Raw genomic sequence first — 27,980 nt, forward strand, 5'->3', positions numbered from 1 at the left:
AGATTTACTCTTATACACATAGGGTTGCAATTTTATTTTTCATGTGACCACCAACTTCTAAAAGCACAGGAGCAAGGCAAGTGGGGAGAAAAAAAGTGGCAACTTTGTGAAAACATAATGTTGAAGATTAATTGCGTCCCAAAAGCTCCATTCAGTCTTTCCAGCTTTTTAAGATTGGTATAATCTGATTATACTCTCTGCTATGTTACCTCCAAAGTCACCAGATAAATAGATTTTATGATTTATTTAAGGAATGTGTACCCCGTTCACTATATAAGACCTTCACATATGACAGTTACATGTATGTTGTGTGTTGTTTCCTACACTGAAATGCTTTCTGGGTGGGAAATGCGTGTGAAGCAGCCCTCTAGGCAGTCAACCTGATCTGCTTATCCTCCCTAGGAGGAGGCTGAGAGTTATTTGTTGCTGTTCTCACCTGTCACCAGGTATTGCCAGTGTTTCGACATTTTTTTATTTTTCTCTAGAGGAAAGGTGGTATTCTTCAGGGAAGAAAGCAGTCTGCAGGACTCTTCTGTATGTTATGGAGAGTGGTTTTTAAAACCTTGTATCGGATGAAGTAGACTTGTACCTACAAAAGTATGTATTGATTTAAACTGCCAAGGGTATATAGCATAGTGGTTAGTGTGTCATACTAGCACCTGGGAGACCAGGGTTCAAATCCCCGCTCAGCCATAGAGCTCACTGGGTGACCTTGGGCCAATCACTCCCTTTCAGCCTAATCTACTTCATAAAGTTGTTATGAGGATTAAATAGGGAGGAACAGAACCATGTATGCTGCCTTGGGCACCTTGTAGGAATGGAGAGATGTAAATAAATAAACATGTTAATACCAAAGACACACTACTTTTGCTGGTGGGTTCAGTTCTGTTTCTTGGGTTCAGTTTTTTAGTGTTTTATTTTTATTTAAACTTGTTATTTTGTTTCAACCATCGTTTGCTTCTTGTATTTTAATACTAGGGCCCCTCTTTGGGGAAAACGGTCTATTAGTAAATAATAAATGAAAAGGCTTTTTTAAAAAAGCCTACACACGTTCAGGTACACCTTCTCAATATGTCTTTAATAAATATATAGAGAGAGAGCATTTGTACCCTGCTCTTCTGCCAAAATGGCTCCCGGATCTGCTTACATACAATCAGACGACGCAGGACATTCTGTGCCCTACAGGCTTACAATTTTTATTTCTTTTTCAAAGACACACAGAGGAAAAGGGACAGAGAGGGAAGCGGAAAAACAAAACACGAGCCCAAATTTCTAAACAGGTCCTATAATGACCAGCTGGCGCGGTTCAGAGGCAGGAGGTAGCAGATGGAACCGGGTTGTTTTGTTTTCGTTTTGCAAAGATGATCGGAGTGAGCCGCCAGCTTCCCCTCTCTTGATGGAACGGCTGCCCAATAAATGTTTTCCTGAAAGAAAGAAAAAATACTCTGCGTATGCTCAGAGGCACTCTGCCCGAGGTGCAAAAAAGCACGGACGATCAAAGTTGGCAGCTCTGATAACGGGGAGGGGGCAGAGCTTGTGCGTTCTAAAGGGAGCTCGAACGCTCTCAGCCAATAGCGTGCGAGGCAAGGTAGGGAGGCCCGGGCCGCTTTCCCCCGATTGGCTATGACGCAGACGGAGGCCTGGCAAGCGGATCGCGCTGATTGGCTGCGGACCGAGGCAGAAAGTACTGAGAGTTCCATTCCGCAGAGCGCGCTGGGCCTTGAGGATTTAAGCCTAGGAGTCGAGGGGAAACTTGCCCTTTCTTTCGAGGGATTCTCCAGCACGTGGCGGGGAACTGAGGAATCCGGTAAGTATTGAGGGTGTGGGTTTGCAGACTCTTTCCCCCCTTTTCCGTGCTAGTGCTGTGCTTGGCTGTCCACCCATATTTTATCTCCTCCTGCGCGGCAGGCAGAAATCCAACAGGTGAAGCCTCGCTTTCTCTCCCTGGAAAAGCTGCACCTGTTGCATTTGCCGCCCTGTGCACGGCTCTTAAAAGGCAGAGGATACCTGTCCAGTAAGGTGAAAGGTTTGTAATCCCTAGCTTGTGGGGGTGGTGGAAATGCATAAAGTTTTCACTGTTTCAGAGGGCTGGGCTGAATGAGGCCTGAGGGTGTTTAGTCCCCTGTAAATACTTGCAGCCAAATTCTTAGAGCATGTTAGCAGTGAGATCTTGTCCTCCATTAAGGGAGAACCTGCAACCTTCAAGAAGTTGCTGGACTCTCCATCAATTCAGCCAGCATGGGTAGCGATCCAGGGATGTTGGAAGCTGTAATCCAGCACAGTTCTGAGTGTTGTTACACTTTGCTATATTTGCTATGTTACCGGCAACATCACAGACTTGTGAGAAAAACGGGGGGAGGATATAAACACAATTAATAATAATTAACATGCCAATCATCAAAAATGTGCCATAAAGTGTGGGGCTAACCATCTTTATTTGTAGATGTTCCTCAAAAGCCAGAAACTTACTCATGACTAAGTGTTATAGGATTGCAGTCCTAAGCGCAGAGCCACCCCATACATATAAAGTGCACCCATGGCTTCCCCCAAGGAATCCTGAGAACTGTAGTTCTCCCCTCACAGAACTGCAGTTCCCATCACCCGTAACAAACAGCAGGTCCCTGGATTTTGGGGGGAAAGTCTTGTGCTTTGAAGCGTGTTGGGTGTGCTGTAAAAGTATGTTGCGGATCTGCCCCTCGTCTTTCTGGAATATGCCAACCAGCTCATTTTTAGTGCCAACAGCGGGCGGGCAGTCAAGCTGCTGCTTACCCCTTTTAAATAAGGGCTGAAAAATTTAATGATTAAACTGAGTTCTTTTCCTCAACACTGGCTGGTTCAGCTGCTATGACCAGTTCCTGAATATGGATAGCTTGCCCACAGTGACCTGTCTTGCACGAGGCCACCAGCCAGAGCGATGTTATTCCAGCTATTAAAATATACTTCAGCTGCCAATACTGTTTCAGTCCAAAGTCAAGGGCTTGCAAATGACTTGCAAAGCCCTGAACCACTTGGGACCTAAAAAAACTGAGCGAGAGCCTCTCCCAAGTATGTCCCTACCTGGGAGTTAAGGGTGAGAGAATCTCCATGGTGTCTCACCACCAGAAACTGAACATCAGGCCAGGAGGGAAGGTCCTTTCTGCTGTGGCATCTAATCCTTGGAATTTCATGGCCCTTGAAATCTACTTGGTGCCTGCGCTGATGGTTTTTAGAGGCTAAAATGCGGCTGATCACTCAGGCCTTTCACTCAGGCTGCAATCTGAAATGGTTTCAATTGTTGTTTATACTGTATTTTTATTGTCCCGTTGGCATTTTATGACTTTGCTCCAGTTGTATTGTTAGTCAGCCAGAGCCCTGTGGATGTGAAATAGAATTTAAATAGACTTAAGTAAATAAACTGGATTAGGTAACTGATTCAACTCTTAAAAAAAAAGGTGTACACATCTTAACCAGAAATATTATAATGAATACAAAGTACAAACTGTAGGTGGCAGGGCATTGTTTTTATAACAAGCATTCCCCACTTTTTCTCTCTTGCATGTTTACATCATCTAAAAACAGGGAGCGCCTCCTTCAGAGTGTTTGTTTTTACCCTTAGGTAAATGTAATTAGTGAATTAATCAACAAAGAAACACAATTAATTGGCTGAGGTTTTCTTAGCCCCTGGTTTTAACGAATCTTGCTAAGCTGCCTGTTTCTGCTTGGGAGAGGACGGGTGCATAGCTTTCAGCAGAATAAAGCACAAATTATAATAAAAAGACGCCTATGAATGTGTGGCTATTGTGTTGTTTCTTACACAGAGGTGCTTTTGGGGTACGAAAGGTATGTAAAGTGGCCCCCAAATTATGTTGGAACTATGTAGTAACTTTTCATGAAGTTCTGAAGTTGATGCTCATGGGAGTCATATAGAGAGAAAGAATCATAAAGTTGGAAGGGGCCACGAGGGCAGTGTTAGAAACTGGGGTAGAAAAGCTAGGAGCCAGATGGCTTCTGGGACGTGGGTTGTGGGTGCCAAAACAGAATGTCTAGTTCAGAGGTCGGCAACCTAACGCCCATGGGCCAGAAGCGGACAATGAGGGTCGCTAAACCAGCCCATGAGCTGCCCCCAAACCGAGCTGCCTGCTCAGCGAGTCCCTGCGTGCTGCGCTAAACCAACCCAGCGTGGTGCGGGGACTCTCTTCCACGGCTCCGGAAATCGCTTCTGCACATGCCCAGACACCTGAAATCGCACCTGCGCATGTCTGCGGTGCTGGAAATAATGATTTTCGGCATCTGGGCATGCGCAGACGCGATTTACGGTGTCGTGGATCTCCGTGGTAGTGATATGGCCTATGCCAGGTAAGCCTTGCCGACCCCTGGTTTAGTTGCCACGGAGGGTGGGGGTCGGCAACACTTTATTTATTATTTTTATAAGCATGAACCAATACGCAATTCACATATGAGACACGTTGTTAATTCACATATGAGACACGTTAACATCACGTTTTTATCAGAAATGGTTAACACATGTTTGATTTGGTGTTGATAATGAAATTATTGGTACCATACTTCAGTTTTCAAAGCCCTCTACCCTCTATTGTTAAACTCCTTAACATACAGTGGTACCTCGGGTTAAGTACTTAATTCATTCTGGAGGTCCGTTCTTAACCTGAAACTGTTCGTAACCTGAAGCAGCACTAGCTAATGGGGCCTCCTGCTGCTGCTGCACCACCGGAGAACGATTTCTGTTCTCATCCTGAAGCAAACTTCTTAACCTGAAGCACTATTTCTGGGTTAGCAGAGTCTGTAACCTGAAGCGTATGTAACCTGAAGCGTATGTAACCCGAAGTACCACTGTATTGTCTGTCCTTAACATATACTTCGAGGCTTCGAAGCACATACGTTTCAGTAATCCTTGAGTGTCAGCCAGGCGCAGAAGATAGCACCCAGACTTTTTGAAGTGCTCGCAAATGGAGACTCTTTAGGCGCAAAATGCTCCTGGCGCCCTGCTAATTTCGAACCCTGAACGAGGGTCACGTAGCCCAACCCCTAAAATGCTGGGTTAGCAGTTTTTAAAGGCAGACATTCTTAGCTCTGGCCCCTCTGATGCCCAGGACAATCTTGGACGCTAGGCAGTATTTCAAAATGGACTTTAGCTGTTTGGCGGTTGTGAGCGGCCTGCAGTTGCCCAATTAGCTGCGCACGGCCTTTTTGCTATCCTTGAGGAGTTAACGAATAACTCGGGATGAGTTTCCCCGGTTAAGACAGCCTGAGCTTTGTTCCTGCTGCAGTTTGCGCCTGTTTAAGGCTCCACTCCTGCCAACAAGTCACACGGAGGTCAGCAGATGAGAACCATCTGTTGCCTTGGGCAGGCTGGCTTGTCAGTCTTGCTCCAGACAGGGCGGCTGCCCTGCTCCACACCTCATAGAATCATAGAGTTGGAAGAGACCACAAGGGCCATCGAGTCCAACCCCCTGCCAAGCAGGAAACACCATCAGAGCACTCCTGACATATGGTTGTCAAGCCTCTGCTTAAAGACCTCCAAAGAAGGAGACTCCACCACACTCCTTGGCAGCAAATTCCACTGTCGAACAGCTCTTACTGTCAGGAAGTTCTTCCTAATGTTTAGGCGGAATCTTCTTTCTTGTAGTTTGGATCCATTGCTCCGTGTCCGCTTCTCTGGAGCAGCAGAAAACAACCTTTCTCCCTCCTCTATGTGACATCCTTTTATATATTTGAACATGGCTATCATATCACCCCTTAACCTCCTCTTCTCCAGGCTAAACATGCCCAGCTCCCTTAGCCGTTCCTCATAAGGCATTGTTTCCAGGCCTTTGACCATTTTGGTTGCCTTCCTGGACACGTTCCAGTTTGTCAGTGTCCTTCTTGAACTGTGGTGCCCAGAACTGGACAAGCTCAGAAGCAGGGCTCCACTGTAGCCATGCCGTACATTTAAAGCACATGGCTTTCCCCACAAAGAGCCCTGGGAACTATAGCTTGCTAAGGGTGCTGGGAATTATAGCTCTTCGAGGGGTAAACTGCAGCTCCCAGGATTCTTTGCGAGGAGCCATGCCTGTTAAAGTGGTATAAAAGTGCTTTGCTCCATTGCTCCGCCCACTGTTGCCTCTGCCCCGCCCACCACTTGCAAGCGGCCCCCAGAAGGCTCTCTGCAAGAGGATGTGGCCCTTGGTCTGGAAAAGGCTCCCTGCCCCTGTTTGAATGGGTCCGTGGGGCAGGGTGTCGCTTCCCGATCTTTGAATACGCTTTTGTGGTTTTTAAATATCTCTGTTGTTACGCTGGCTGTATATTTACAAGTGTATTTATTTGACAGTGATACCTTGGTTCTCAAACGCCTTGGTACTCACACAACTTGGAACCCAAACACTACAAACCCGGAAGCAAGTGTTCTGGTTTGCGAACATTTTTCAGAAGCCGAACGTGCTCCGTTTTGAGTGCCACGCTTCCATTTTGAAGTTTACGCTGAGGTCTGTCTGTTTTTGCTATTTATTTTGCGTTTTTGTTTTTGCGGCTTTTTTGTTTTGTTTTTGTGACTGTGTGGAAACCCAGTTCAGCTACTGATGGACTGATTGTGTGACTGCGGTACATTCTTTATTGCTTTCATTTTATGGATCAATGGTCTTGTCAAACAGTAAAAATCATGTTAAACTGCCGTTTTAGCGGTTGTTTTTAAAAAGTCTGGAACGGATTACAGTGGTGCCTCGCAAGACGAAAAGAATCCGTTCCGTGAGTCTCTTCGTCTAGCGCTTTTTTCGTCTTGCGAAGCAAGCCCATTGGCGGCTTAGCGCTATTAGCGGCTTAGCGGCTTATCGGATAAGCAGATAAGCGGCTTAGCGGCTTAGAAAAAGGGGGGGGAGGGAAAAAACCCCCGCAGGAACTCGCAAGACATTTTCGTCTTGCGAAGCAAGCCCATAGGAAATTCGTTTTGCGAAGCACCTCCAAAACGGAAAACCCTTTCGTCTAGCGGGTTTTCCGTCTTGCGAGGCATTCGTCTTGCGGGGCACCACTGTAATCCATTTTGCATTACTTTCTATGGGAAAGCGTGTCTTGGTTTTGGAATGCTTTGGTTGCCGAACGGACTTCAGGAACGGATTAAGTTTGAGAACCAAGGTACAGTGGTACCTCGGGTTAAGAACTTAATTCGTTCCAGAGGTTCATTCTTAACCTGAAACTGTTCTTAACCTGAGGTACCACTTTAGCTAATGGGGCCTCCCACTGCCACCACGCGATTTCTGTTCTCCTCCTGAAGCAAAGTTCTTAACCTGAGGTACTATTTCTGGGTTAGCGAAGTCTGTAACCTGAAGTATCTGTAACCCGAGGTACTACTGTAGTACCACTATATAGTCATAGCTCGGGTTACAGATGCTTCACGTTGCGTTTTTTTGGGTTACGGACCGCCGAAACCTGGAAGTACCGGAACGGGTTACTTCCGGGTTTTGGCGGTCGCACATGCGCAGAAATGCTAAATCGCGCTTTGCGCATGCGCAGAAGCACCGAATCACAACCCGCGCATGCGCAGACGTGCTGCTGCAGGTTGCGAACGTGCATACCGCACGGATCACATTTGCAACCCGAGTGTCCACTGTATTATCATAAACCTCCTTGGTGGCTCTGTTAAAGGCCACAAAGCAGAGTATCCAGGCCTGATAGCTCACTTAACCTTTCTCAATTTCAGCTTCCAAAGTTTTGGGACTTCCTTTTGCCTGCCCTCCGGCCAATCCTCTACCGTTCTTTCTCTCTGGGCTGCTGCGGACCTCTGCTGCCATGGCCAGCCTCCCCAAAGCAAATGGAAACCCCATAACTAAGGAGGAGTGGACCTCTCACAACAAGATGGTGATGGAACCTCTAGACACCAACGACCCAGAGGTAAGAGGGCTTCTTGTTTGGACAGTGACGTCAACCAGGAGAGGGTAGTATTGATTCTGGCGGAAGAAACCGGAGGGCAGGGACCGCTGTCATTCGTCGGCAATGGTTTTGAGCAACCAGGGGACAGCAGGTCATTGACCTTTATGGGCTCAGTGACGTTCATTGAGAAAATTACACTTGGCGCCGGCTTAACCCTTTCAGATTTTCCCACCTTCCTACCTCTGCAGCAGAGAGGGGGCCTCTTCTGGCCCTCCCAGATTCTGCTGGAGTCCAATTCTCTCTCTCTCTTAAATTTTTTTATTTCAAAACCAAAAAAAATTACAAACATCAAATTCAAAATCCATATTCATTTTCTAACATAAGCCTATTACATAGATTACCTAAATTAATATATATATAATTGCTCTAGGCTTCCCTTTGCTATATGTAAATACAACGCAGTTAACAAATTATATTATAAATGATATTATAGGTTCCCATATACCCCCCACTCCCCTTCACCCATATGTGTTCTCAATATTTTACTCATTCCATCTTGTTGTGTTGTTATAATTTAATAATTATTCAATTGATTCTATTATTTTCTTGCTTACCCCTGCACGTTTTACACATTCTAAATAAATATTTCAATTCCAGAACCATATTTTTTCATGTATTCCTTCACTCCATCCCACTCTCTAATTATTCTGTGATTTTAGTGGCTTCTAATAATTGCCATCAATTTTGCCATTTCTGCAAACTCAGAGTTTGTCTCTTTATCTAGCCCCGGGGAACCCAAAGCGACTTGCAACCAAGCAAATAGACAGTAAACCCCACATAGATGCATTCAAACCAAGAGGGAAAAGAAATGGCTTAAAAACATTCTCACCCACTTCTAAAAGGCCACAGATGGTTTAAGGCCAGGTTATAGAGGAAAGCTTTTGCCTGGCACCTAAAGATATAGAACTACAGTGCTAGCTGAGCCTGCCTGAGGAGAGCATTCCAAAAAAGGGGAGCCATGGCAGAAAAGGCCCTGTTCTCATATTGAGAACGTCTGTTAATGTCATTGTTGATCATGGTGGAGATTTGCCAAGTGTACCTTCCTCTTAGCATGTATCTCCCTTTTGTCCTGAGTTTGAGTGTCTTCAAAGCCCATGACACCTTTGGTAAAGGTTGTGCTCCAATTGGAGCGCTCGCAGGCCACTTTTTCCCAGTTGTCGGTGTTTATACTACATTTTTTTAGATTTGCCTTGAGAGAGTCTTTAAACCTCTTTTCTTGACCACCAGCATTACGCTTTCCATTTTTAAGTTCAGAATAGAGCAGTTGCTTTGGAAGACGATAATCAGTCATTGGCACAACATGACCAGTCCAACAAAGTTGGTGTTGGCGTTTATAAGTGGTCCGTGTTTCACAGCATGACATTTTACTGTGTTCCTACACGCAGTTGGCGCTGTGGGTTAAACTACAGAGCCTAGGACTTGCCGATCAGAAGGTCGGCGGTTCGAATCCCCGCAACAGGGTGAGCTCCCGTTGCTCAGTCCCTGCTCCTGACAACCTAACAATTCGAAAGCACGTCAAAGTGCAAGTAGATAAATAGGTACTGCTCCGGCGGGAAGGTAAACGGTGTTTCCGTGCGCTGCTCTGGTTCTCCAGAAGCAGCTTAGTCATGCTGGCCACATGACCCGGAAGCTGTATGCCGGCTCCCTCGGCCAGTAAAGCAAGATGAGTGCCGCAACCACAGAGTCGTCTACGACTGGACCTAATGGTCAGGGGTCCCTTTACCTTTACCTTCTACCTTTGGGGGAAAGGTGTGCATGCTGGAGGTCCCTGGCACCTCTAGGCCGGGCGAGAAAAGACTGCCTGCATGAGACCCTGCCACTCAGTGCCAACAGTACTGAGCTCGGTGGCCCAATGGGTCTCACTGGGTCTAAGGCAGCTTCTTCTGTCCCTGTATCCATTTCTTCTTCGTGCAAAGGTCTACGACATCATCAAGAAAGAGAAGCGGCGGCAGCGGCTTGGCTTGGAGCTGATTGCGTCGGAGAACTTCGCCAGCCGGGCGGTTCTGGAGGCCCTGGGCTCCTGCATGAACAACAAATATTCGGAGGGATACCCGGGACAAAGGTAGGGGTCAGAGGACTTGGGCTCCAGGCCTGGCTGAGATCCTTTCCCCCCATGCCAAGCAAACTTGTCTGTGTCTCATTGTTGATAAAGGCTTCCAGTGACAGGTTGTCAGGAGCGAGCCAGCAGTAAATCACACAATCTGCACAGACCTGGCTGAGTGTCAGTCCTAAGGAGCTCAGCAACCCATCCCTGGTCTTTCCCTACGGATCGGTTGCTGAGACTAAGAGTCCCTGCCTTTCCACAGCCATCTGAGTCCCCTCTTTCCCAGGGCTTTCCCCAAGCAATCTGAGACTGTGCCTGCATACAGCCAGCCTCTCCTCCACCCTTTTTCATGCCTCTTCTTGTTCCGGGAGACGAGGGGGGCAAGGGAGCTTTTTACAGTAGGAGAGGGAGGCATCCATGATTCTTCACCAGCTTGACTCCTCTCAGCCTCTTGATCTCCCTCCTCCCCTGCTTCAGCTTCTACCACTAATTTTGCACTTCCCTCTGCCACAGACTCCCCCAGCTCACTAAGCCCTGTTACCTCTTCTCCCTCTTCCTTGTTCCACCACCAGTCTTCAGGCTCTGAGCCTTCATCCCTTGGGGGTTCCTCGGCTGGTTCCTCCCACCATTCCTCAATGACACGGGTTGCGATGACGTTGCCTTGCTCTCAGTAGCTCTTAACTCCACCCCATGGCGCCCAGTTTATGTCTGTTGCCAAACGTATGAGGCACCTCCAGCGAGAATAGAGATTATAAGGCAGTGCTGCGGTTATGAAAACAGAGATGCACACACAAAACTTTCCTTCTCCTTCCTTGTTTTAGGTACTATGGTGGGACGGAGTTTGTGGATGAGCTGGAGAGGCTGTGTCAGAAAAGAGCCTTGGAGGCTTATGGGCTGGACCCACAGAAGTGGGGAGTGAATGTTCAGCCTTACTCAGGTATTCCTCTCATCTAACTGGTAATGGAGGGCTGTGGAGATGGCTGGTTCCTCTGTGGGAACCTAGTGATTTAAGCTGTAAGCCAGGCTTCTTCAACCTCGGCCCTCCAGATGTTTTGAGACTACAGTTCCCATCATCCCTGACCACTGGTCCTGCTAGCTAGGGATCATGGGAGTTGTAGGCCAAAAACATCAGGAGGCCTGACTTTGAGGAAGCCTGCTGTAAGCTCCTTGGATCAGAGGCCTGACCTCTCCCTCTATAAAGCACTGTGTTTACATGGATGTCTTTGCTGGGTTCCCAATTCCTATCAGTCCCAGCCAGAGTAGTCAATGGTTGAGGGATGCAGAAACATCTGGAGCAGGGACAACCAATGGAGTGTTCTCCATCAACCCGATCATTGGTCATGCTGACGGGAACTGTAGCCCATTATATTTAGAAAGCAGTATGCTGCTATAATAATAATAATAATAATAATAATAATAATAATAGTATTTATGCATACATTTCCGGCTCCCTTGGCCAGTAAAGCGAGATGAGCGCTGCAGCCCCAGAGTTGGTCACGACTGAACCTAATGGTCAGGGCTCCCTTTACTTTTACCTTTTTACATACAACCCCACTCATCTGGTTGGGTTTCCCCAGCCACTCTGGGTGGCTCCCAACTGAATATTAAAAACATGCTAAAACATCAAACATTAAAAACTTCCCTAAACATGGCTGCCGTTAGATGTCTTCTAATAGTCAGATAGTTGTTTATTTCCTTGACGTCTGATGGGAGGGCATTCCACAGGGCGGGCGCCACAACCAAGAAGGCCCTCTGTCTGGTTCCCTGTAACCTCACTTCTCGCAGTGAGGGAACCGCCAGAAAGCCCTTGAAGCTGGACCTCAGAACATATGCTACGATATGTTCAGGCTTTCTTTCCCCCGCCCCCCTTTTCATTTTCAGGGTCTCCAGCGAACTTTGCAGTATACACAGCCCTTGTAGAGCCACATGGAAGGATCATGGGCTTGGATTTGCCAGATGGCGGCCACCTGACCCACGGCTTCATGACAGACAAGAAGAAGATCTCGGCCACCTCCATCTTCTTTGAGTCCATGCCTTACAAGGTGAGCATCATTCCGTGTCGAGGGATCTCTGTCCTTCTTCTGAATGCAGCGATTTGTTGGGTCGTCTTCTTCTTTGGCGATCTCTCGTAGTCAAGTAAGATTGTCTTCCATAAACACGGTTTTAACAATGGGTCCGTAAGTGACTGTGCAGGCCAATTCTGGATCCACACGTCCTTCCACAGTGGGGACATAGGTTTCTGGGAGGGAGTTGATCATGTTGTGGATTTGCCAAGCATGCCTTCCTCTTAGCACGTTTCTCCCTTGCTTCCTGAGTTTGAGTGTCTTCAAAGCCCATGACACCTTTGGTAAAGGCTGTTCTCCAACTGGAGCACTCGCAAGCCAGTGTTTCCCAGTTGTTGGTGTTTATACTACATTTTTCAGATTTGCCTTGAGAGAGTCTTTGAACCTCTTTTGTTGACCATCAGCATTAATAATAATAATAAAAATTTATTTATACCCCGCCCTCCCCAGCCAAAGCCGGGCTCAGAGTGGCTAACAACAATAAAAGTAACACAGTTTACATAAAATCACAATCAATTAATTGAAATGCATTCTAAAATAAATTCAAAATCAGATCAATGGCAACCATTGGGCTAGAGTTCTGTGAGGATTACCGAAGGAGGAGGTCAGCCTGTGCCTTGGCCAAAGGCCTGGTGGAACAGCTCTGTCTTGCAGGCCCTGTGGAAAGATGTCAAGTCCCGCAAGGCCCTAGTCTCTTGTGACAGAGCGTTCCACCAGATCGGGGCCACGGCCGAAAAAGCCCTGGCTCTGCTGAGGCCAGCCTAACCTCCCTGTAGCCTGAGACCTCCAAGATGTTTTTGTTTGAAGACCGTAAGGTCCTCCGTGGGACATACCAGGAGAGTCGGTCCCGTAGCTATGAGGGTCCTAGGCCGTATATGCTTTCCATTTTTAAGTGTGTGGTGGTTGAGCACTTGGCTGCCTAAGAATGCGTTCAGAAGTTTCTTTGCTGCAGCTCTTCCTTAGCACGGTATCCTGGTAGCCAATTCAGCTTGTAGTTGTGTAATGAGAGATGTGAGGCACCAAGCATGAGCCAGCCCCTCGCCTTGTAGATGCAAGCTTGAGAACTTTCTGCTAGGACCCTGCCTTGATGCCTGCTGGAGTCTCTGTTGCCAATCTCCTCTTCTGGTGTCTACCGCAGTTTGCCCACCCCCAGGCAACACCAGAAGCTGGAGGAACCGCTCCTGTTGAACTGTTCTTCTTGGTCCTCCTTCTCACCAGGTCAACCCTGAAACTGGCTACATTGACTATGACAGGCTGGAGGAGAATGCCCGCTTGTTCCACCCAAAGCTGATCATCGCAGGTAAGACAATTGGTGGAGATGTACTCTTACTAATGTTCTGTAATCGCCAACAACCCCCCTACTCCACCAGGGCCAGGGCCTTCTCAGTGATGGCTCCAACCTGGTGGAATGCTCTGTCCCATGAGACCAGGGCCCTGTGGGATTTAACTTCCTTCCACAGGGCCTGGTAAGACAGAGCTATTCCGCCTGGCTTTCAATTTGAACTTAGCCGGATCTTTTATTCCCCTTCCTTCCCTCCTTCTCCCCTTTTTATGAAGATTACTCACTCTGGGATCCCACAGCTAATTCTTCCCTGGTCTCCTCGCTGGCCCACATAGGACTAATTTTGCCAGCTAGCCCTGGTGATCATCTAATGTTTATTGGATGGTTTCCCCCCCCTAAATTGATTTTTGAATTCTGAATTTATTGCTATTCACGTTTTATACTGTATTTTATGCTGTTTTTTGTTGCATCAATTAAGTGTTTTAAATTTGTTGTTAGCCGCCCTGAGCCCGGTTTTCTGAACCGGGAAGGGCGGGGTATAAATAATTTTATTATTATTATTATTATTATTATTATTATTATTATTATTATTATCTGCTAGTATTGTATTATATACAATGACCTTCCTCAACCTGGTCTTCCAGATGTTGTTGAAGTCCAACCACCATCAGCCCCAGCCAGCAGGTCCAGTGGTTTCTGAAAGGGCACCATGTTGCCAAAGCTGATAAATAGCACTGCCTTTAATTAAAAGCCCAGAAAAGCAGATTTACAAAAAATAAAAATTAAAAGAATATTGGAATCCTGAACTGCTGGAGCCAACAGTATATGTCTTGGAATAGGGTTCAGTTAGGTAGGGGCCACCACTAAGAAAGCCCTGTCTCTACTGCCTGCACCTGGTATTCTTGAACCTCTCTTACCTAGATGCTACAAAGCATTATGTTTCCATAAGGCAGTGGCACCTATGGATCGCATGCGCTTTCATTGCTCTTTCTTTATTTCGGTCTCAAGCTTAGTTTTCATTCTCGCTTTTCCTCTTCCTGGACTTTTTAAAAAATGCAACCAAATTCTACAGTTAACACCAAATTGATACAATACATTTCAGCTTAAAGCCTATTTAGGCATTAAGCTGTATGAAAATGAATAGGTATTCTTACTAAGTAATAATGGACATTTTTTACATTTTATTAATGATAAATGAAAACCAGTCGTTATTGCCGGTAAGATATTTCAGCTTAAGGTTCTTATAGCATTGCTCTGATTTAATCATGCGTTTGCCACAGATATGTATAAATATAAATGCCTAAATCTTAACTATTACCGTATTTTTCGCCCTATAGGACGCACCGTCCCATAAGGCGCACCTAGTTTTTTGGGGGGGAAATAAAGGGAAAAAAATTATTTCCCCCCCAGGCGTGGGGCTGGGACGGGGGAGGCCCGCCCGAGCTTCCCCCGACCCCAGCCCCCAAACAGGCAGCTCTCTGCAAGCTGTGGGAGCCCAGCACTGGCTCCCACTGCTTGCTGAGAGGTCCGCGAAGCCTGGACACGCTGAGCTCAGCGCGCGCAGGCTTCAGCACGCAGGCAACTCTCCGCAAGCAGCGGGAGCGCTCCCGCTGCTTGCGGAGAGGTCCGCGAAGCCTGGAGAGCGAGAGGGGTCGGTGTGCACCGACCCCTCTCGCTCTCCAGGCTTCACCGAAAGCCTGCATTCGCCCCATAGGACGCACACACATTTCCCCTTCATTTTTGGAGGGGAAAAAGTGCGTCCCATAGGGCGAAAAATACGGTATTTAGAAAATATTTATTGCTGCTGTAAATATTCCAATTTTCCTTTAAAGTTCCGTTTCACTGTTTAGAAAATAGTGATTGAGAAGAGAGATCTTCCTCTATGTTTCCCGTCCCAATAAGAAATCAAGATAACAAACTTTTTATAAAAGAATGGAAATGGTTTATTGAATATTTACAGATCAATTGCAAATAGATAAAAAATTGGCAGGATTGTTGTAATAACCTGCAGTCTCATAAGAGTCTATATTTAAAGTAGATAATTAAATGAGCAAATTGAATGGATATGTAGAAGATATTAAAAAATAAATTTAAGGAACTGCAGAAAGAGGGGGAAGGAAGTCATACTTTGAAATGTTAAAATGATGGTAAAATTAATGAAATGTATAAATGTGAAAAGTGAAATATACTTGGAGTCAAGTGTGGATTTCATGCTCTTTATTCAGCTCATAGTAGCGAAGAATGAAAGTTCCCCCAAAATATCTGCTTTATATACATTATTTACACAATGGGTCACACATGATTGGCTAATTCTGGGATTCTCCTGTAGGCCAATCAGGTTGCGGATTCACTTCCACCTGGAGCTGGATTGGGTGGCTCCTGCAGACCAATCATACTGCTGCATTGTTCTAAGACCAATCAGACTGCTGCATTCTGGACCCTATTGTTCTAGGACCAATCAGACTGCTGCATTCTTAATCCTATTGTTCTAGGACCAATCAGACTGCTGCTTTTTGGATCCTATTCAACTCAGTACATAACAAAAAGTATAAATAAAAACTTTTAAAAAGAAGACATGTTTCAATAAGGCACTCGCCTCTGGATTATTTCCTAGCTGGTCCTGGGTGTTCTTAGTGGTCTCTTCTTTCCTAGGGGTCAGCTGCTATTCGCGGAACCTGGACTACGCGCGCATGAGGAAGATTGCCGATGAAAACGGGGCATACCTGATGGCTGACATGGCTCACATCAGTGGCTTGGTAGCCGCCGGCGTGGTGCCGTCCCCCTTCGAGCACTGCGACGTGGTCTCGACCACGACGCACAAAACCCTGCGGGGGTGCCGGGCAGGCATGATTTTCTTCCGGAAAGGTGAGGGTTGCGGCGTAGAACAATTGCCCATTTTTTCCAGGAAGGGGGTGAACTTAGGGGTGGGCAGTCAGGGGCCACATGCATCAGAAATGGGTGGTTGGGGGCCGAAATGCCGGGGGGGGGTGCCCAAAGTCGCCGGTGCTATTTACACTCCTTCAGTGCTTATTCACCGGCAACCTTAATTGTGATGGGGAGAAAGGTGCTGCTAAGACTTAATATAGGCAGCTAGGTAAAGGTAAAGGGACCCCTGACCATTAGGTCCAGTCGTGGCCGACTCTGGGGTTGCGGCACTCATCTCGCTTTACTGGCCGAGGGAGCCGGCGTACAGCTTCCGGGTCATGTGGCCAGCATGATTAAGCCGCTTCTGGCGAACCAGAGCAGCGCACGGAAACGCCGTTTACCTTCGCGCCGGAGTGGTACCTATTTATCTACTTGCACTTTGACGTGCTTTCAAACTTCTAGGTTGGCAGGAGCAGGGACTGAGGAACAGGAGCTCACCCCGTCGCGGGGATTCGAACCGCCGACCTTCTGATCAGCAAGTCCTAGGCTCTGTGGTTTAACCCACAGCGCCACCCGCGTCCCAATATAGGCAGCTAAGAATAAATAAATTTGTTCTCCAAGCCAACTTCATTTGGCCCTTCTCATATCCCCAAGTAATGCTAATGCTGTCAATTCTTATTTTGTAATTAAGTAAATTTCGAGGAACTCTATATACAGTCGTACCTTGGTTCTCAAATGGAATCCATCCCAGAAGTCTGTTCGAAAACGAAAGCGCGGCTTCTGATTGGCTGCAGGAACTACCTGTACTCAAGCGGAAGCTGCGTCAGACGTTTAGGTTCCAAAAAATGTTCGCAAACCGGAACACTCATTTCCGGGTTTGCGGCCTTCAGGAGCCAAAACGTTCGAGTCACATCTCGAGAACCCAGGTACGACTGTAATGGTTTTATTATACAGTGGTACCTCAGGTTACAGACTCTGCTAACCCAGAAATAGTGCTTCAGGTTAAGAACTTTGCTTCAGGAGGAGAACAGAAATCGTGCTCCAGTGGCGCGGCAGCAGCAGGAGGCCCCATTAGCTAAAGTGGTGCTTCAGCTTAAGAACAGTTTCAGGTTAAGAATGGACCTCCTGAACGAATTAAGTACTTAACCTGAGGTACCACTGTATTTATTTATTTATTGCATTCATAGACCAGCCTTTTGTCCATGGTTCATTTAATCCACACAGAACAACCCTGTGAGGTAGGTTAGGCTGAGAGGCAGCGACTGTCCCAAGGTTGCCCAGTGAGCTTAATGGCTGAGTCAGGATTCGAACCCTGGTCTCCCAGTCCTAATCTGACGCACCAACCACTACACCACCACTGAAGTCCTTTTGTACTGAGAGACACCATTGCTCTGCCTCCCCTGGTGCTTTCTACTTTAATGGGGAGGAGCTCTCCCATCCCCTGCTTGCCTTCTCTTTTAACTGGTGACGCCGGAAATTGCACACAGGACCTTCGGCACTGCAAGCGGGTGTTCTGCCACTGAGCTGCAACCTCTCTCAGTAGCTGATTGTGTTTGGAGTTGAGCATTTGGCTCTAGGTGACTGCAAAGTTGAAGCCAGAGGGAAGGATTAGCCAAGAGCAGCGGCAGCAGCACCCCAAAAACTCCTGCCCCAAATTACCCCCCTCCTTTCTGTTCTCCCCAGGTGCCCGCAGCGTGGATCCGAAAACGGGGAAAGAAATCCTGTACAACTATGAAAGCCTGATCAACCAAGCAGTGTTTCCTGGGCTACAGGGAGGGCCGCACAACCACGCCATTGCGGGTAAGGCAGGCTCTCTAAAACAGGGAAGCTGGAGGTAGACTGCTAGCTCTATGAGCAGCGTGGATAAAAATCAATGATTTAATTTAATTTTATTTTTAAAAGGATTTTTTTTATTTAAATCAGATTTTTAAAATTTAAATCAGATTTTTAAAATAAAATGCTTTTGGAGGAAAGATCTTTCTAAAGGTAGTTTTCTATTTAAGTTACATTCTAGTCCAAAGGCTATTCATCAGCAAATAAGGATTTGTTTAAAGTTTTTCATATGTGCTAAAACTCAGTCTAAATTAGTTTGACACATATGCTATAATGTTATTGCTTTAGTCAAATAAACTGTTTAAATTGTTATTAAGGAAATGATTATTTTTCTCCTGCCAATAAAGTACAGCAGAAAAGTTGTCAAAATATAGTTAACTTACTAAACATCACAATAATTTCATAATTACCTGTATATGTATTTCTAATAGAATAACCAAATCAGTAGTTTTTGATATAACTGTAAAAACTACTCTGAAAATTTATTATTCCAAAAACGAAACCTTCCTCTCGTTATAAATATTAAGATTATACCAGCAAGAATGAGTTTTCAGGGGGGGGGTGTGTGTGATGATTTAAATCAAGTCTTACTGACTAGTGATGTAAATTGTGATTTAAATCAAATCCACCCTGTCTATGAGTGATCTGTGATAGATCTGGTGGAAGGGCAACAAGGAGGGAGGGAGGGGGTTTCAGAATCTGGGAGCAGCCACCGTAAAGGCCCAAGAAGATGGAGGGGTTTGATGAGACATCTTTCTCCGTTCCACACACCCCTGCCCACCTCCTCCTTTTTTGTCCAGGAATTGCGGTAGCTCTGAAGCAAGCCATGACTCCGGAATTCAGAGCTTACCAGAGGCAGGTCGTCGCCAACTGCAAGGCCTTATCCAACGCCCTCGTTGGCTTGGGATATCACATTGTTACGGGTAAGGAACAGCTAGGACACAAAACACACAAACACACACAGAGAAAGAGTCGGCCCTGTCAGGAAAAAACATTACGGACAGAATAATTGCCACACACAGGAAGAACCAAGGAGTTTGAATGCTTCACCTGTAGTTGTATACATCATTTAACGCGGCGATAAGAAGGGAAGGTGTTAATATAAGGGATTGTTATGATATAAGGGGTTGTTATTTTTACTGGAGCGTAATTGAAATTTGTAAGGTTTTGGAATGCAGAAATAAAGTAAACCACCAAACCATCAATTCTAGGACGGGGTGTGGGGGGTGGGACGGGACAGGGACCTAAATTGTATAATTTGGCATCTCAATTACTGATATTTCTCAGTGCTTTTTTTCTTTAAAAAAAGGTGTTTAAGGGTGCTTTCATTTTCCTACTCATATTGAAATACTGCCCCTTAATGAGGGCACACATAGATTCACAAAATGTTTAGGGGTATGTGTGCCCCTGTCAGGAGTTCAGCCTACACTCGAGTAGGACCCTGGCAGAGACACGTGCCCGACTGGCATGTTCCCTCCCTCCTGGTCGATCGTTTGGGAGCTTCAAAAGCTTTCTTCTGCCCGAACATCACAGCAACCGATGCCAACAGACACCGACGCACTTAGGGATCCGCAGAGTTTGCGCATCGTGTGTGACAGACCTCAGCAACTCAGCATTTTGGCTAATCTACTTGATTTACATATAAACACACACGGAGCACTGCAACATGGCTCCCTCTCTCTCTAGCTCAGACAGCAAAGAGAAAGAACAAAGGACAACAGTCCCACTTCCCGGAACACAGTCACACAAACATCCTGTCTCCGTCACTTCCCACTTTGTGGAGTCAAAACATACACCGTCATGTGATAGACAAAAATCCCATGACTGCAATCACGGAGCAGGAATTCTAACAGCCCCTGCATACCCCCAGAAAACAAAAGTACTGGTATTACTAATTGTATTATAATTTGGCATTGTTATAATGAGGCTGTTACTGGATTGTTGTAATTGAAAACTAGTAAAAATTATTATTGAAAGGAAGAAAGAGAACAAGAAAGAGTCACCCCTGCTTTCCCTTACAAGCGAGGCTGTGAGTGTGAACCTCTGCCCCTTTATTAATATCTGGTGTTGCTTCCATGTAAATTGGCTGGAGGCATTTGCAAGGTTATATCTGGGGACAGAGTCTGCAAGTTCATCACCTCTGCTTTAGAGAACGTAGCTTGGATCGTACCCTTGAGCTGCCAGATAACAGTTTTGTTTTGCTCCATGGGATGCCTGGGGGTGGGGGTGGGGCTGATATCTCAGTCCCAGAAGCTAAAAGCCTCTTATTTTATTTATTCATTACACTTGATATACCACCATTCCACCCCCTTCAAGGAGCACAAGGTGGTATACGTGATTCTCCCCTTCCTCATTTAATCCGTACAACAACCCTGCGCGGTAGGTTAGGCCAAGAGGCAGCGACTGGCCCAAGGTCACCAAGTGACTGTGGCCAGCCAAGCAGGGAGGATTTGAACCCTGGTCTCCCAGGTCCTAGCCCAACGCTCTAAACTTCTGCACCATACTGGCTAGCAAAACACTTGCTAGAGAGAGCAAGTTTCAAGTCTCAAGAAGCCAAGGGGTGAAGATTCAGCCCAGGTCCAAAAGATGTGCCAAAGTCTAGGCCAGGCAAGAGCCTAAGGTGAAGGGCACAGGTTGTTTTAGCGGCCGGGGATGATGTAATTTACCGTATTTTTCTCTCTATAAGACGCACTTTCCCCCTCCTAAAAAGTAAGGGGAAATGTGTGTGTATCTTATGGAGCGAATGCAGGCTGCGCAGCTATCCCTGAAGCCAGGAGAGCGAGGGATCGGTGTGCAGCGATGCCTCTCTTGGCTTCAGGGATAGCTGCAAGAAGCCTCTTCAGGGCAATGGGAGGAACGCTCCCCCTGCCCTGAAGAGGCTTAGCACGGCTATCCCAGAAGCCAGAACAGCAAGAGGGATCGCTGCTTTCGCTGCGCAGCGATCCCTCTTGCTGTTCTGACTTCGCTTTGCTGGAGAGGTGCTGCGCAGAGAGGGAGAGAATATTTTGTTTTCCTCCTCTAAAACTAGGTGTGTCTTATGGTCGGGTGCGTCTTATAGAGCGAAAAATACGGTATATTAATTTGTGATTTAGCAGCATCAGGAGCACCTGTTCTAGACGCTTAAAACACAAAGTCAGTTCTTATCTGGCTTGTCCTATTGAACTGATGCTTGAAGCTTGCAAACTTCTCTGGCAGGTGCCATGCTCCTCATTTCCCTCTGCTGCCCCCCCCCCCATCGCCCTTGCAAATTTGGGGTGACATGAGTGAGTCACTGCTGGCGTTTGGCTCTTCTCCTAGGCGGTTCCGACAACCATTTGATCCTGGTGGACCTGCGCAGCCGAGGCACGGACGGAGGGCGGGCCGAACGGGTCCTTGAGCTCTGCTCCATTGCGTGCAACAAGAACACCTGCCCAGGTGAGAGTGGCCAAGCTTGAAGAGGTTCTTCACAATGCTTAGTGATAGCAAAGCATCCCCCTCGCAGCGCTGGGGTTTACCAGTTTTCAGAAATGCCTAGTGTAGGGGGTTGTATTGAAACTAGGAGAGGGATATATTTCTTAGATGTTACCCTTCCTGACTCACATTTGGGAGTTCTACAGAGTACGTTCCCTTGTCATTCCCTCTGTCGGTGGATTCGGATCCTCCTAGCTGGGTATGAACAGGCCTAGTCTGCCCACTGATTTCTCTGGCCTCATCTTGCCCACTCTGCCTGGCAATCACTCTACCAGGCAGAGAAGGATCTTTCCTGGACCCAAGACCCCTTTAACTAGTGGTCCAGGGGGTGGCATTCAGCAGCTTGTGCACACAAAGTAGGGGCTCTTTCCTCTGAGTCACTACCCCTCCCATTTGGGGAGGAATTCAGGAAGGATGGGAAAGTAGACCTGAAGGAGCGTCTCCACCCCCATTGTTCAGCCCGGACACCGAGGTCCAGCTCCAAGGGCCTTCTGGCGGTTCCCTCACTGCGAGAAGTGAGGTTACAGGGAACCAGGCACAGGGCCTTCTCGGTGGTGGCGCCTGCCCTGTGGAACGCCCTCCCATCAGATGTCAAGGAAATAAACAACTATCAGACTCTTAGAAGACATCTGAAGGCAGCCCTGTTTAGGGAAGTTTTTAATGTTTGATGTTTTATTGTGTTTTTAATGTTCTGTTGGAAGCCACCCAGAGTGGCTGGGGAGGCCCAGCCTGATGGGCGGGGTACAAGTTATAAATTATTTTTATTATTATGAATAATAGAATCGTAGAGTTAGACAGACCACAAGGGTCATCTAGTCCAACCCCCTGCAATGCAGGAATATTTCACACAACGTGGGGCTCGAACCCACAACGCTGTGATCTCATGTTCTACCAACTGAACTGTCCTTTATTTTGTCACTGCTGCTGTCCTTTGGGGAAGCCTTGTCCAAACCATTAGAGTCACCAGTTTTCAGGGTTTAAACTGTTGGGAGCCGCCTGGCGTGGCTGGAGAAATAATAAATTATTATTATTATTAATAATAATAATTATTAAGCAGCAACTTTAGAAGACTGCTGGGTAGGAAAACAGAGGATTTAAATAACAAGCCTCAGTTTTTATGCAGTTTATCTATGCAATGTATAAAACTGGCCAGCTGTCCGTGTCTTTGGATTCAACCCACGGCCTCTTCCCTCGTGCTTAGGAGACAGGAGTGCCCTGCGCCCCAGCGGTCTTCGGCTGGGAACACCAGCCCTTACCTCCAGGGGATTCTTGGAAGAGGACTTCCGGAAAGTCGCTCACTTCATCCATAAAGGTAGGAAAGTGCCTGTGGGCATGGGAGCAAGCATTGTTTTTGGAGATCTGGGCTTTGCTTTCTACCTCATCTTCGCCAGCAGCCTTTGCCTTAGGTGAATGCTGGTTACATCCCCTCACTTATTTGCAGAATGATTTGGGAGTGTGAATGCAAATTCAGTTACAGGTAGGTAGCCGTGTTGGTCTGCCGTGGTCGAAACAAAATAAAAATAAAAATTCCTTCCAGTAGCACCTTAGAGACCAATTAAGTTTGTTATTAGTATGCATGCACACAAAAGCTCATACAGTGGTGCCCCGCAAGACGAATGCCTCGCTAAACGAAAAACCCACAAGACGAAAGGGTTTTCCGATTTTTAGCGGCTTCGCAAGACGAATTTCCCTATGGGCTTGCTTCGCAAAACGAAAGCCCATAGGGAAATCTCCGGGGACAGCGGGGAACCCTCCTCCCACCGCAAGCCCCGGGAAGAGAGAAGCTGCGCGCCTTCCCCTCTGTTCCCGGACCTGTCCTGAAGGCTTGCGGCGGGAGGTCCGGGAACAGAGGAGAAGGCGCGCAGCTTCTCCTCTCTTCCCGGGGCTTGCGGTGGGAGGAGGGTTTTTCCTCCCCACCGCCAACATTCAGAAGGCTGTTCTGAAGGCTGGCGGTGGGAAGAAAAGCCCTTCTCCCGCCTCCAGCCTTCAGAAGAGTTCCCCGCAGGGCTCCCCAAGCTGTGAATGTCTATCCGCAGCTTGGAGAGCCCTGTGGGGAAGTCCGGCAGGGCTCCCCAAGCTGCAGATGTCTGCCCCGCCCGAGGGGCGCTCTGCTTAAGAGCGCCCCTTGTGCGGGGCAGCAGGCTGCTATCCGCAGCTTGGAGAGCCCTGTGGGGAAGTCCGGCAGGGCTCCCCAAGCTGCAGATGTCTGCCCCACCCGAGGGGCGCTCTGCTTAAGAGCGCCCCTCGTGCGGGGCAGCAGGCTGCTATCCGCAGCTTGGAGAGCCCTGTGGGGAAGTCCGGCAGGGCTCCCCAAGCTGCAGATGTCTGCCCCACCCGAGGGGCGCTCTGCTTAAGAGCGCCCCTCGTGCGGGGCAGCAGGCTGCTATCCGCAGCTTGGAGAGCCCTGTGGGGAAGTCCGGCAGGGCTCCCCAAGCTGCAGATGTCTGCCCCGCCCGAGGGGCACTCTGCTTAAGAGCGCCCCTCGTGCGGGGCAGCAGGCTGCTATCCGCAGCTTGGAGAGCCCTGTGGGGAAGTCAGGGCTCCCCAAGCTGCAGATGTCTGCCCCGCCCGAGGGGCGCTCTGCTTAAGAGCGCCCCTCGAGCGGGGCAGCAGGCTGCTATCCGCAGCTTGGAGAGCCCTGTGGGGAAGTCCGGCAGGGCTCCCCAAGCTGCAGATGTCTGCCCCGCCCGAGGGGCGCTCTGCTTAAGAGCGCCCCTCGTGCGGGGCAGCAGGCTGCTATCCGCAGCTTGGAGAGCCCTGTGGGGAAGTCCGGCAGGGCTCCCCAAGCTGCAGATGTCTGCCCCGGGCGAGGGGCGCTCTGCTTCAGAGCGTCCCTCGCACCCGGCAGCAGGCTGCTATTCGCAGCCTAGGCAGCCCTGCAGGAACTCTTCTGAAGGCTGGCGGCGGGAGAAGGGCTTTTCTTCCCACCGCCAGCCTTCAGAAGGCTGTTCTGAAGCCTGGCGGTGGGGAGAAAAGTCCTCCCCCCCCCACCAGCCTTCAGAAGAGGTCCGGGGAAAGACTGTCCCCGGACCTGGTCTGAAGGCGGTCTCCCTAGGAACACATTAATTGATTTTCAATGCATTCCTATGGGAAACCGTGCTTCGCAAGACGAAAAACTCGCAAGAAGAAAAAACTTGCGGAACGAATTAATTTCGTCTTGCGAGGCACCACTGTACCAATAACAAACTTAGTTGGTCTCTAAGATGCTACTGGAAGGAAATTTGTTTGTTTCGAATGCAAATTCAGACTAGGTTTGCACCTTGTTGCAGGTGTGAGGAACATGTGCTCCCCCCCAATATCTTACTTATTTACACCCCACCATTTTCTCCAGGTTAGGCCAAGAGGCAGTGACTGCTCCGAGGCCACTTATGGTGCTTCCTCACTGAGTGGGGATATGAACCCTGGCCTCCTCCAGGTCCTAGTTTGACCCTCTAACCACTACACCACTCTGCCTCTTGCTAGACCACTATTTCCTTCATCCCAGATCATTGGGATTGTCTTGGGCTGGTGGTAGTTGGAGCTCGATAGCATCTGGAAGGCCGCCCTTCAGAGGATTTGGGCTGGCACATTCGAGGAGTTAGGTAAAGGTAAAGGTAAAGGTAAAGGTAAAGGGACCCCTGACCATTAGGTCCAGTCATGGCCGACTCTGGGGTTGTGGCGCTCATCTCGCTTTATTGGCCGAGGGAGCCGGCGTACAGCTTCCAGGTCATGTGGCCAGCATGACGTAAGCCACTTCTGGTGAACCAGAGCAGCGCACGGAAACGCTGTTTACCTTCCCACCGGAGCGATACCTATTTATCTACTTGCACTTTGACGTGCTTTCAAACTCCTAGGTGGGCAGGAGCAGGGACCGAACAACGGGAGCTCACCCCATCGCGGGGATTCGAACCGCCGACCTTCTGATCGGCAAGTCCTAGGCTCTGTGGTTTAACCCACAGCACCACCCGCGTCCCACTCGTGGAGTTACCCTATACCAAATTGGGCCACCAGGTCAACTTGGGCAGAGCGATTGGTTCTTACTGGTTGTGGTGTCTCAACATTTAGAGACATTTTGCGGTCCTTTAAACAGGAGGCATCTGGGATTGAACCTGGAGCCTTTCTAAATGCGAAAGGCGTACGCTACCCCTGAACCACAGTCCCCGCTCCCCCTCTGCTGAGGTTTTGCTGTCCAAAGTAGTAACTGATCACCCAGTAGCCAACTCAGCCACCAAACGAGGAAATTTCTGTGTTGCCCATGCAGGTATTGAGCTCACCTTGCAGGTCCAGAGTGACATGAGTCCCAAAGCGACGCTGAGAGAGTTTAAGGAGAAGCTGGTGTCTGACGAGAAGTACCAAGCTCCCCTGAGATCCCTTCGGCAGGAGGTGGAGGCCTTTGCAGATACCTTCCCCCTCCCTGGCTTGCCTGTTCTATAAAATAAAAGTCTCTGTTTCCCCCCACGCCAGAAGAACAGCAAGGAAACTCCTGCCTGGAACAGCCGCGATTCTTCTTGGCTGCTTTGAAGTGTGGGTTGTCTCGCGAAAGCTGCCCTCCCGTAAAAGGGATTTAGGAGGAATCGAGGCATCTCCAGTGTCCCCTTTTCTTTACTGTTCTTACAAGCAGAGCTGCTCTCGAAACCTGCTCTTTAACCAACCTCTACCCCATCTTTTTAAAAAATAAGTTGCATTGAATATGGACCACGGGAGGAAATGGGCACAGGCCAAACGAAGATTTAAAATCCTCCGCCGGCGGGGTTAACAGCCGTATTAATGGACATCCCAGAATTATACCCCTGGCAGTGGTAAAGAGGCCCCAAGAGAGATGTGCCACACAGTTGCTGCGAATGGAAATCGCGGTAAAAATATTGCATACGGAATCAACCTGTTACCCAAAGGTCTTAAATGAAAGAGGCTGAGAGATGGCGGAAGGGGGAAATACAATGTCGACAGCAACTCGAAGCTCCCCTGGGGTTTGAATAAATGTCAAGCTGGGTCACGAGGAAGAATGAATCTGATTTTTTGCCGGGTTTGAGCTTCCTCGTTAAAGCTGGCCTGTTGGAGAAAACAGATTTACTGCAAGCCTAAGCAAGAAACAACAAAAAGATAGACCTTCGTGCTGAGGTGTCTTCAGCCGGCATAGCTGAGCCGTTTTCAAACCAGAGTTTTCTTCATTCAGGAAAACTCAAACCATAGTCTTCCTTTGCTTTGGTTTACGGAACCCCCTGCCACAAGGATTGGGGGTGGCTGGGATCATTTAGCAGAGGTATTAAGAGCACAGATCTGTCAATAGGGATAAGTCATGAAATGTGCAACCCGGACAAAGTGCTGCGGTGTGGAACGCTCCTCTGTTCCAGTAAGACAGTTATGCCTGTGATACATTTCATCCCACCTTGTTTTCCATTCCCACCCTGCTGCAATGGGGCTCCCCCCCCCCCATCTTTTTTACTTCCCCCCCCTTAAAAGATTTCTTTTATTTCTGCAAAGCTTGGGGAGTCTCCCTGCTGCCCCTGTGGCTGATTGTCCTTTGGGCTACTAGAGCAGGGTGCTCCCACCTGAAAATTGGAAAGCTAAACAGAATCCTCTCCTTCAGAGACCACTGAACCCTCACCGATCTGCTAGGCAACTGGCCGTTGCCTTTGTAGCCTGGTTGAGGGTTTCTCAGAAGCACGCAGCTATTCCACTGCGGGAAACAAGACTAGACGAACCTTCCAGTCGGATCCAGCTGTTTTACATGGCTTGTGCCTGAGATGTCATCTCTAGACTACCAAGATTTCAGCCGTGTATAGCGATACCTGGAAAGGTCGAAGATAACGTTTCTCCATTCACCAACATCGCTGTGGAATAGCAACTGGCACAAGTTTCCAATCGCTGGAGAACGGGGAGAGTTTAAGCAAACCGTCTCAGATATTCAACTTTATCAGAGCGGGCCTACCATGAATGTAAGAAAAGCCCTGACGCGTCAGCCCAGTGGCCAGCCTAGTCCAGAATCCTATTCTCACAATAGCCAACCAGGTGTCTGCTGGAAACCTGCAAGCAGACAAGAGCGCTCTCCCCACCTGTGGCTTCCAGCAATGGGTATTTGAAAACAACATAGCAAGGCAAAATTCTGTCTTTCTAAATCCAAGGCATGGGACATTAGCAAAGAAACAGCAATTTGGATGCACTATAAACATGCAACACTAGATGGCGCCAGGGACCAGGAATTTTTAAAATGCGATTTTCCATAGAGATTTTTTTTCTTTTGTTAAAGCAACCTTATTTCTGGCTTACAGCATTTTTTCCAGTTTAGATCCACCCACGGCTAGCCTCTTGCATTGCTCAACTCCCAACATTTTGTGGTTGCCATTCTCCAGTCCTCCCCCCCCCCCTTTTTAGTATCAAACACAGGAGCTCAGAAATAGAGTCAGGACAATTTTTTACTAAGCACAATAAAATCAAGAATTGAACCACAATATACGCCAAGGGTTATATAAGCTTTAAAAAATACAACCAGTATATATATATATTTTGTATTTCAAAAATATTTTGAGCCCAAATAAATAATTTCTTCTTCTTCTTCCCCCTGCCT

The 27,980-nt window shown here is 47.8% G+C and overlaps 1 protein-coding gene and 1 long non-coding RNA gene across 2 annotated transcripts; one reads left to right on the forward strand and one right to left on the reverse strand.

The window, feature by feature from the left end:
- Positions 1-1,170: 1,170 nt before the first annotated feature.
- On the reverse strand, positions 1,171-3,764 carry LOC309329431. The gene is made up of 2 exons (XR_014151161.1): positions 3,058-3,764; positions 1,171-1,424 (listed from the first exon to the last, which is right to left on the reverse strand). It is a non-coding gene; the product is annotated as an uncharacterized lncRNA (long non-coding RNA).
- On the forward strand, positions 1,609-27,971 carry SHMT1 (serine hydroxymethyltransferase 1). The gene is made up of 12 exons (XM_081839793.1): positions 1,609-1,807; positions 7,670-7,860; positions 9,816-9,961; positions 10,765-10,880; positions 11,825-11,985; positions 13,225-13,306; positions 15,941-16,153; positions 17,837-17,953; positions 18,787-18,909; positions 21,284-21,400; positions 22,638-22,748; positions 25,677-27,971. Exons 1-12 carry the CDS (start codon positions 1,624-1,626, stop codon positions 25,847-25,849), a joined length of 1,734 nt encoding a protein of 577 aa, XP_081695919.1. The 5' UTR covers positions 1,609-1,623; the 3' UTR covers positions 25,850-27,971.
- The last annotated feature ends 9 nt before the right edge of the window (positions 27,972-27,980 follow it).

The sequence above is a fragment of the Podarcis erhardii genome (genome assembly GCF_964252035.2).
Source record: "Podarcis erhardii genome assembly, chromosome: 14".
Taxonomy (NCBI): domain Eukaryota; kingdom Metazoa; phylum Chordata; class Lepidosauria; order Squamata; family Lacertidae; genus Podarcis; species Podarcis erhardii.